The 10,176-nt window shown below is 60.4% G+C and overlaps 2 protein-coding genes across 6 annotated transcripts in view; both read left to right on the forward strand.

The window, feature by feature from the left end:
* The window catches only part of KLC4 (kinesin light chain 4), a 22,128-nt gene extending 15,968 nt beyond the window's left edge, over positions 1–6,160 (forward strand). For 2 of the 4 annotated variants that reach the window (XM_042893825.1, XM_042893826.1), the window contains exon 13: positions 1,612–3,418. In XM_042893825.1, coding sequence (XP_042749759.1) covers positions 1,612–1,617 — 6 coding nt within the window. In that variant the 3' untranslated portion in view covers positions 1,618–3,418. Of the gene's footprint in view, positions 1–1,611; positions 3,419–5,534; positions 5,660–5,746; positions 5,805–5,874 lie in introns of those variants that run through there. The other 2 variants (XM_042893824.1, XM_042893823.1) reach the window with 2 other exon arrangements.
* A 345-nt stretch (positions 6,161–6,505) lies between these two features.
* On the forward strand, positions 6,506–9,864 carry LOC122193102 (heme-binding protein 1-like). Of its 2 annotated transcripts, none has more exons than XM_042893818.1 (5): positions 6,506–6,671; positions 6,773–6,858; positions 8,964–9,174; positions 9,277–9,460; positions 9,539–9,864. In XM_042893818.1, the coding sequence occupies exons 1-5, from the start codon at positions 6,512–6,514 to the stop codon at positions 9,711–9,713; spliced, it is 816 nt and encodes a 271-aa protein (XP_042749752.1). In that variant the 5' UTR covers positions 6,506–6,511; the 3' UTR covers positions 9,714–9,864. The 2 variants fall into 2 exon arrangements, with proteins under 2 accessions (XP_042749752.1, XP_042749754.1); XM_042893820.1 differs by having other exon boundaries at positions 9,033–9,174.
* The last annotated feature ends 312 nt before the right edge of the window (positions 9,865–10,176 follow it).

The raw sequence follows: 10,176 nt of genomic DNA on the forward strand, positions 1-10,176 counted from the left end.
GTGTGTGTGTGTGTGTGTGTGTGTGTGTGTGTGTGTGTGTTTGGTGGGGCTGTGACTGTGTCTGCAATGTAAGGAAATAGTCCACAGCCAACACCTTTACTGTCCTCTTGTGGTCTCGTGCCCCTCCTGTGGGCTGTGGTCAAACAGGGGCTGGAAAAGGCAGGTTTTTTTGGGATGCCTGGCTGGGCTGACCAGCGGTGTCAAAAGAGGCTGCTGTTAGCTGAGGCTCATTCAGGGTGACCCAAGCTTACTGTTCTTGCCCTGAGACTGAAGGGCACTGTGGTCACTAGTACTGAGTTTGGAGGAAGGTAGCGGTCCAGGTCTGGGACAGGTGGTTTCTTCAAGGAGGAGGATGGAGAAGAGGCAGCAAGTGAGCATGGTGCTGGTGGATGCTTGGCTTTGAGGGCTGCTGGAGCTGTTAATGCTTCCCATTCTTCCTGCAGACTCTGGCTGAGAGTGTAGTGTAGCTGGCATCTAGGGCTGGCTGCAGCCTGGCATAAGCGATGCACTGAGCATGAATCCTCTACTCCCCCTCACATCTGCTGTCACTAACCCTTCCCCACGTGGCCATCCTCACCTGCATGAGCTGTTCCCCTTCTTTCTTCCTCTTCCCTGTTGCCATGACAGCCCCTCAACATCCAAACCTAAAGCCTGGCTCTCTTGATTGTGGATTGTACCCCGGAGATGGCTGGAGAGGGCCTGGGGAGCTGAGCTTTGAAGGGGCCCAGCAGCTCCTCCAGATGCAAGGCTGTTCTTTGTCTCAGCTATTCATCTTCAAGGGTGAAAAGGGTCTTAGTCCTGGCCCTCATGTTCCCTGTTAGTAGAGGGGGGAGAGTGGAGGGAGGAGGGCTGCATCATTGGATTAGGATCACCCAGTCCCTGACCTGGTTGGTGACTGCAGCACCTCCTGGCTGTGGTTGGCATTGGCTGATTGCTTTCTGCAGTGCAGCATAGGCCTTGCTACTGGCCTCTGAGCTATCAGCCGAAGGCAAGCAGACAGTGTCACCCTCTCCTGCAGCCTTGACCCAGCAGATGGGGATATCCCCTGCACCTACGATTCTTTCCCAAGGGGCTTGTCAGGGCTGCCCACAGTCAGCTGTATGGAAGGGGCCTGGGGGGGCTAACTCAGCACCCTAGGGATATGGCTGCTGTCATGTGGTGCTTGGTGCTCTTCCTAGCTGGCTGCACACGCAGCCAGCTCCCTCTGCCCAGCCAGCACCCTGCAGCTCCCCCCTGGAGAAGGCTGGGGCAGCTCCCCCTTCTGTCACAGTCAGTTGTTCCTTGCACCGCTGTGGAGATCTTGGGTTGTAGTGCCCAGGCCCACCTCTGTTGCCATCCCTTTAGCTATCAGCTGCTGCAGAAATAGCTCTGGATGCCCCAAGAACACCAATGACTGTACCCTGCTGCCCAGGGTAGCTCTAGAAATTCTGAAGCTCTATTTGTGGCCCAGTTAAAATATGAGCTTGCTAATTTAGCTTCACTACCCTCCCTCCCCACCTAAAAGTGGCTCATGGTCACTGCATGCAGCCTGGGACCTGACCCACCAGCTCCCTGGACTACCTGCAACCTCATGGGCTTGTAAACTTTGTCTTTCTCCTTTCTGTGCACTAGGCTTAAATGCCTCCCGAGACTCCCTCTTTCCCCTCCACCGCAATCAATCACCTGGATGTTTGTGTTGTATCTTCCAACTTTATCCTCCACACCATCCCTCCTTCCTCGGCAAGGACTCCACGCCAGTCCCCCAACCCTCCCGGCGCGTGAGGGCACCACAGCACCTGCAGAGGAGTGCCTGGGGCCTCGTTCCAGTCCCATGGCCAGCAAGAGCAGGAGGAATCTGCATGGAGCTGCCTGCTCCCCCCTGGTCAGGGTGGTGGGCCACCATCCCCTTGTGTGCCCTCACCTCCCAGCCTGCCCTTGCACAGCTCTGGGGACCAAGCCTGCAGGGGATTGTCTTCAGGTGTATTGACTCCACCATCATTAGGCATCCTGAACCCTCATAGCTTGTTCCCTCCATCTCTGCAGAGGCCAGGATGGAGGTGTGAAGATGGGAGGGCTGTTTAGGGACACAGAGGCCCAGCCTTGGCAGGACTGTTGTGTGCCCAGTTATTTTCTTCCCTGTAGGCATAGCTGATGTTAGTGCCCTGTAGTGAACCTGCGCTGACCACCAATGAGTTGGGCTCTACCTGCAGCACAGGGCAGCCTCCCTCCTGCTCTCCTCCTCCTGCTGAGCTCTGCAGCTTAGGGCCAGCACGTGGATCTCTGCAGGGCATGGGGATGGAGGGTGGCCCATAGCTACTGCACATCTGAGCTAGGATTGGGAGTGACAGCCAAGGGCTGTGCATCAGACAGGGATGTGCAAGGGCGCATTGTTGCCAACTCCTGAACTGATACTGAGTTTCTTGCTTGGTGGTGTTATCGGCTGCCTGTTGCTCCAGGGTCGTTGGTTGTGTGCCCTGAGAGAAGAAGAGGTGAGGGTGAAGCTATATGCTGTTTCTTGGAGGCAGAGGGAAGAAGGGTGGGAGGAGAGCGGAACTCTTCTGTGATCAGTTAGAAGTGGCTGAGATGGAGAACAGGCTGGTTTGAAGTAGAGCAGGTGAGAGAAAAAGGAGGTGCAGAGAAGGGTGTGAGGAAAGGAAGAGCTGGGGCTTAGGGTGTTCCAAGCATGAGTGGGAGATGAGCTGGCTGAAGGGGGATTTGTGCAGGAGGTAAGGCTTTCCAGGGAAGAACAGGCCACGTTGCTCAGGGAGGAGCTGTTGAACACAGGACGTGGCTTACGAAGTGTGGTCCTTGGGGTTGTGACTTGCTGTCCTTCCTCATGTAGAGGGCAGGATTGTCACTCTGTTGCTCCCAGGGAGGCAGTGCTGCCCTGGGCTTCGTGAGGGTGGCTCAGTGCCTGTGATGGGACTCCACCAGAGTGCTGTCAGTCACTGCTGAAGAAGGGGATGTTTCCTAAGGCCTTGAGCCTCATGCCCTCAGATGCAGACCTTCATCCTACCTCCTATAAGAGGTGAGCCTGGGGAGGCTGCAGGCAGCAGGACAGAGCCCACAGGCCAGCGCAGGATTCCCTCCCCTCCCTTATTTATTTAAGTAGGTAGTTTCTCTCATGCTAGTCATCTGGTAGGCTGTAATAATAAATGTGCTTGTGTCTGTCTGGGCCTGGCTTTCCTGTGGTGATGCAGAGGCCTTGGGGCACTTGCATACTGCTCTCCTGGGAACTGGTGCTTGCTGAAAGGAGATCTAGGGGCTTAGGGCTCTAGGGCCGTGCCTTCCCTGCCCCTCTCTCCTACTGCTGCTCCATGGTGTTGGAGCGTGGTGAGTCCCCAGAGTTCAGGCCTCAGCACCACCTGCCTCTGCTTTGCCTGCCATGGACCTGGTGCTGTAACAACTGTACCTGTGATTAAAGGGAGACAGACCTGAACCGCTGCCCTGTGCTTCTTTCCATGCTTTGTAGGCCAGCATTGGTCAGCCCTGGGGCGGTGGGGGCAAAATGCTGCTGGATCAGGTGTGGGTGCTCAGTGTCTGTGTGTATGCAGGGGCATGTGCTGCTGCGTGGACGGTGTGGGCGCATCTCTTCTGGGCTGAGCATCGGAGCAGGACTCGGCTCCCTGCTTCAAACTGGGGTTGCTTCCAACCATAGCTCTGCAGTCACACTGTAGGGCTGACGTGGAGCATCTGAGGTTGGTTCTTTCTCAACTGCTGTTTTCATTAGCCAGAAAAATACCCCACTGTGTCCTCTGGTGCTGAGCTTTGCATGCTCTTAAATCCTGCCTGAGTCCTTTGCCTCCATGAAGCAGACGGCGTGAGTGTGCAGGGGAGAGTGACTCAGTGCTGAAGCTGCTGCTTGTGCTTTGAGTGCTCTCGTCCTCGTGGGTGCAGTGAGGTGGGTGCTCTGCAGTAAACCAAGTGCCTTCCATGTTCTGGGTTAAAAATAACCTGCAGAAGAGGGAGTGGGGAGAGAAAGAAGGCTATTTTTAATCCAGCATGCAGCAGAACTTGGTTCTGGCATTGAGCTGCAGTTAGCCTGCATCACTGTAGCTGGGCAAGTGTGGCTCTGTTCACCACTCCTGACTGTAGAGCTTATTTGGGTCCTGGGCAGCTTCTTGCTGCCTCTGTACCATGGTCCTGCTCCACTGCCCCAGCAGTGCTCCCTTTTCTACCTCTGGCTGCTGTGTCCTGGCAAAAAGAACAGAGCTTGACATGACGGTACCCTGCCAGGAGGGTGGTAGCACAGGGACTAGTGGTGGCAGGGCTCTTTTGCTTCTTCCCCATCCCCTACTTCGGTAGTGCCATGCTGATGGCCGGCTCTTCTAAAACCCACCTAGGATGCCTGCTGGAGGAGCTGAATGCTTGCCTTGCTAATGCTGATGGTGCTTTCTGCATTCCTGGTGCGTGGGTGCCTTGCTGCAACAGCACACAGATCCTGGTTTGGAAGCCCTTTGCTCATTACCACAAAGAGACTCATTTGGTTTATCCAGGAACAGATGGGACCAGAATCAGGAGAAAGGTTTGCTGTTAGGAAACATCCTGTTCACCTGGTAGGGGGGGGGTCTAGGGCTGGATCAGCATTGGGTAACCAGAGCAGGGAAGTGTTTCCCTGGTGCCAGGGTGGTTCCTGGAAAGCTGGGAAAGAGCAGGAGGGGCCGTAAGGCAGAGCTGCACAAACAATCCTGGGGCTCTGGCTGCTGCTGGCCGAGGCCGGGGGGCATTCTGCTCATGGAGACTATGTTAGGGTATCACACTTGCTCATAAAGAGCAGAGGGCTTTGGTGGTGCCTTATCTCCACTGCCTCCTTGTGTCGGGAGAGGCAGCCCTTGAGGCCAATAGGACTGGCACCCAGGAAGACTGCTGTTAGCACATCATAAGAGCAAAAGCAGTCCCTCATCAGCAGTGATGTTGCAACCCTCCGTAAGGAGGTTCCTGGCTATGCAGGAGAGTTTGGTGATGGTGGTACAAGGTGGCCTCATACTGGCAGCATGTGCTCTGTATGTGTGGAGCAAATCCAGATGGGCTGGAGCCTGGCATGGGCTGAGTGCCCCGTAAGGGGCCCCAACAGCAGACAGACACAGGAGCGCATCCCCCGTGGAGTGGAGCTGCCTGCACTGCTCAGCAACTACAGAGATAATTGAGAGAGTCTTGGGGGGGCTTTCAAGGTGGGCTGAGTGAGTGTGGTGCGCAGAGTGGTGCTGCCTGACACGAGTGTAGCTGTGAAACCAGCAAGCTGGAGCAGGATGAACACTGCATGGAGAGAGAGAATGGCACTGGTGGAGCGAGAAGGAGGGGAGTTGGGCCTGGTCTCCATACTAGGAAGAGAATCTTTGAGGCAAGCGACCCAGCAGCACATCCTGGCCCAACCAAAAGTATCCCTCAGCGTGGGGATTCCCACCAGCACCTGCTCGGACCTCCTCATAGCTTCCAGCTGAGCCGTAGGAGACGGAACAGGGCCAGGGCTGCCTGGTGCGGCCTGGTTCACAGCACACTCGAGCTTTCTTTGTGCTGCTCAGTCCTCGCCCCCTGGCTTGTGTCTCCGTCTCCAGGACGGCAGCGGTACCCTCCAGCGCAGCAGCTCCCTGGGGAAAATCCGGGATGTGATCCGGCGGAGCAGCGAGATGTTGGTCAAGAAGCTGCAGGGCAACGGGCCCCTGGAGCCCAGGAACACCAGGTAGGGGCTACGGCCTGGGTCCTGCCGGGCCGCGGTGCCGCTGCGGGATCGGGCATCAGACGACCCCTCTTCTCTGCTTTCTCGTAGCATGAAGCGAGCCGCCTCGCTAAACTACCTGCACAAGTCTAGCGATGCTTCGTTCGAGGTGAGCGGCGGAGCAGGAGCTGGGGGGCCTGGCGCTGGGGGCCCGTGCTGACACACGCCGTGTTTTTCAGGGTACCCAAGGGCTCCGTGCAGAGAGCAGAGGCCTCAGCGCCAGCAGCATGGATCTCTCCTCGCACAGCTCCCTGCTCGCTTCCAACTGAGCGCCCGCGGCAGCTTGCCGCAGCTTTGCGCTGCGTGGGGCAGCGCCCGGCCCCCTCCCCACCTCCACCGCTCCGTTCTCCTCACCGCGGGCTCTCGGGCCGCCCTTTGCCGCCCCACCCCGGGCCGGGGGAGCCCCTAGCTAGTTTGGGAAGCGCAGCCCGCACGCGTGCTCCTGTCCCGAGCGAGCGGGGGCCGGGCGGGTAGGGGGGTGCGGGCCATCACCGGCTCACGGCGCCGCACCCGGAGCACCGCCGCGCACCCCCGCCGCCCGGACCGCCGTACCCGGGGGCGCCTGGACCGCAGCACCGCCCGGCATCGCCCACCCGGGGGCGCGGCGAGGCGGGGAGGGGGCACAGCCCCGCCGCGATCCTGGCTCCCCTCGGCTGCTGTATGTTATTTTATGAAATAAAGCCACGACCCTCCCCGTGACGCCGGGCGCTCCTTGGGGCGGGGGGGAGTCGGGGGCGGGGAGCGATGACGACGGCGGCGATGACAGCGCGGTGACGCCCCGGAGGGCCGTTCCCTTCCGGAGCGGGGCGGAGGGCGATGGCGCGCATCACGCTGGAAGACCTGGACAGGCTGGGCGACGAGGAGGAGGAGGGCGAGGAGGAAGGGGGGGAGGACGAGGAGGACGAGGAGGAGCGGGGCCGGCTGTTCGCGCACTGGGAGGCCGTGGCCAGCACGCACCGGGTGAACCTGCCCCGAGGTGAGCGCCGGGGGAGCCCGGCTAGGGGGCGGCCCGGCCCGGGGGTGCCTCCGCGCCTCCACGCCCGGCCCGCCGCCCCCGCGCCGCGTTTTGCCTTGCAGACATGGCGGGCCCCATCGTCCAGATGAACCGGCACAGACAGACGCGGGAGGCCGTGCCCCACGTCGCCCTGTCGCAGCACGGCAAGGTGAGGCCCCGCTTCTCCGCTCCCGCTGAGCTCGCACCGTCCCGCTCCCGGCCATGGAGCTGCCGGGCCGGGCCGCCGCACCGGGGCCGGTCTGCACTGTGTAGGCTGCGCTGCCTGCGGGAGAAGGGAGGGCTGGGACCGCAGTGCGCCCTGCGGCTCCGGCTCCAGCACTGCGTGCGCTCTGGGTGCCACTGTAAGAAAGACGTGAAACTACTCGAGAGTGTCCGCAGGAGGGCTGCAGGGCTGGGGAAGGGTCTGCTTGAGGGGCACTGAGGGCCCTGGGTTTGCTCAGCGCAGAGCAGAGGAGCGGAGGGGAGGCCTGATGGCAGCTGCAGCTCTCCCAGGGAGCAGAGGGCAGCGCTGAGCTCTGCTGTCTGTACAGCGACAGGGCTGAGGGAACGGCATGGAGCTGCGTCAGGGGAGGGCAGGTGGGGGTGAGGGAAAGGCTGTGCCCCAGAGGGCGGTGGGCATGGCACAGGCTGCCCAGGGCAGTGGGCACGGCCCCGATGCCGGAGCTCAGGGAGCGCTGGGACACCACTGACACTGGGGCTGGGGTGCTGTGTGGGGCCAGGGGTTGGGCTCGGTGATCCTCGGGGGTCCCTTCCAGCTCGGGATGTTCCCTGATTCTACAGTTCTGTTTGTCAGACTGAGCGTGTCCTGTGCGTCAAAACTGCTGTTCCAAACCTGGTGGCTTCTGCCTGAAGATCTCCCGCTCTTGCTAAATTGCACACCTCCGCTAATCTCTTACACAAAAAGGTGCTTTGAGAAATAACTGCAAAGAAGCGCTCGTCAGACTGGTTCTTGTGTCTCTTCAAGCTTGGTTGGGCTCGCTACCAAGAAGATATCTGTCAGTTGTCCTCTAGATGAGGAGAGCTTAACCAGTTTCTTCTGGGCTGAGGTCCAGCAGTGCTGCCTGCGGAACACGTCTCAGCATGTGGGTTGTGCAGCTCTGAGCTGGGCTGCTCCATGCTCCCTCTTTCCTGCTCTTCTAGGTCTCAGGGCTTAATCTGGGCTCTTCTGTACCTCCCCCATTGTGGGCAAGATTGCAGCCCAGCACTCCACGGTGCCTGAAGGCCTTTTGTTGCCAATGGCACCTCCACTGTTTGAAGAGGATTCTTGGAGTTCAGCTCTGGGGCTGCGCGAGATGAGAGCCACCTCCTGGCACAAGTGCAGGGGCACTCAACCGTGGGCCCTTGTGGACACATTCCCCAGGCTTGGGCGGGTGGTAGAGCTCGGTGGCTCCTCTTGAGCTTCATGCCATCCTCTTGGAAGCACTCAAATAACTGCACCACCTGCAGAGCCTTGCTGACCTCGGCACTGAGCATCAGAATCCCCACCCCACATGGCAAGGAACTGTTACCACTGGGTACAAGTGAGGCATCGTCACTCTTTCTCTTGCCCAGGTCTTGTCTTCTGGAGCGGTGGTGGGTCAGTGTAAGGGCCAGATGGCGGGAGGACCCGGCACTGTGCCCTGCTGGATTCTCGGATGTTGTCACAATGAGAATTAGACAGTATTTCACGGGCTTCCCCTATCTGGCAAATGCTGCTGCTCTGCTTTGCTTGGTGGGATGTTGGCAGGCATGGCTCCATCTGGAGGGTGTCTCCCTTGTCTCTTGTCGGGCTTCTCCAGAAAAGCGAGCATCTGTCATGAGCTTGTGACCCATTCCGCAGCACTGTCTGTTCCCTTTGCACCAGCTGCGCTCATGTCTCTTCGTCTTCACGTCTCTCCTTGGTATGGGAGAAGGATCCAAGAGGGACTTTGTTCCAACCAACTCAGCCCCTCCTTCCTCCCGTGCTGCTTATCATCCCACACGCACACAGCGCTCCAGTGCTGCGCCCCGGGATCCACTCAGCCCTCCTGGAGGCCTTTGGGTGCCTGGAATCAGGAACATCCTTGTGCATAGGCAGGACAGTGACGGCGTGGAGCAGAGTCCTGCGCTCCCTGCTGAGGATGCGCTGCATTCCATGTGCATGCCAGGAGCCTCCAAGCCTCCCCCCTCCCTGTCCCATGTCTGTGCTGCCCCTTTTGCTGACTTCTGCCTGCTGGCATTATGTGTCGCTGCCTGAGACGTGTGTGTGACACCAGCTCCCCTCGCATTCTCCAGCCTCCTGTGTCAGCAGGGCCCGTCTCCCCGCTTCCCGCTGATGTGCCCTTGTCCTGTGGCCTGTTTCAGTGCGAGGAAGCGGCCTACGAGGAGCGGCAGTACCCAGCTGGGAAGTGGGCCTGTGTCACCAAGGGTGAGCCCCTGTATGAGCAGAGCATCTCCCTGAGCTTCATGAAGCTCATGCGCTACATCTGCAAGGAGAACTCTGTAGGTGTGTGCAGGCAGGACCGAAGGGGCCAGTGGGGGGGAGCGGGGCAGGGGTTGCCTGGGCTGCCAGCCCAGCTGCCTCACCATGCCCACCACCTCCTGGCAGGTTGCTATCTGGGCATGACCGTCCCGGTGCTCAATGAAATCCACCTGACCAAGGAGGGGACCGAGCTGGAGCGCGAGGTGCTCACTGCCTACTACATCCCAGGAGAGTTCCAGCAAAACCCTCCTGCCCCCATGGACCCCGAAATCCACATCACCGAGAGGGCACCTCTCCGGGTGATAACCAGGTGACCGTGGGGCGCCGTGGGCAGGGGCTGTGCCGGCAGCGAGCCGCCCCACCACTGACGTTGCTCCCCTTGCCACAGGGTGTTCTATGGGGTGACCACCGAGGAGACCATTCTGCGGGAGATCTCTCTCTTCTGGGAGCTCCTGGGTTCCACGGACACTGTGCTGCAGGAAACCTACATCGTGGCCGTCTATGAAAACCCCAGCATCCCTCAGCGGCGCAACGAGATCTGGTTCATCCGTCGGGCAGAGTGAGGCCCCGCTGCTGTGCTGCGCTGCGCTTGGCGAGCTCTGACCTGGAGGAGACGGCCACGCGCCCTCACCCACCGCTCACCCACACACCCAGCTGGGGCACCCAGCCGGCACGCCGCACCAGGCGGTGACTGAGGGCTCGCCCGGCTGCGCTCCTCCGGCCCCGGGCGCGGGCTGCGGGCTCGTGCCGGCCGTGTAGTGTCCGGGTGCCAAATGGCCGCCCGCGAGGCGTCGGGCTCCGCGTGGGCCTCCGCGATTGCTGCACGGAGCCGCCGGAGTGCTGCCGCGGGGACAGGGGGATCCGAGGGGAGAGGGCCGGTTGCGGGCACGGTCGCCCGGCAGCCGGGAGGGACGGGTGCCACGGTGCCGAGGGCACCTGGAGCAGCGCGCTTCCCCGGAGGAGGCCGGTGGTGCCAACTCAATAAACCCGCTCGCACCGCTGCGGCCGTGGGTCCCTTGCTGCGGG

Source organism: Lagopus leucura, unplaced genomic scaffold (assembly GCF_019238085.1).
Source record: "Lagopus leucura isolate 7727_CA_CO unplaced genomic scaffold, USGS_WTPT01 1-21_obj-0_obj, whole genome shotgun sequence".
Classification (NCBI taxonomy): domain Eukaryota; kingdom Metazoa; phylum Chordata; class Aves; order Galliformes; family Phasianidae; genus Lagopus; species Lagopus leucura.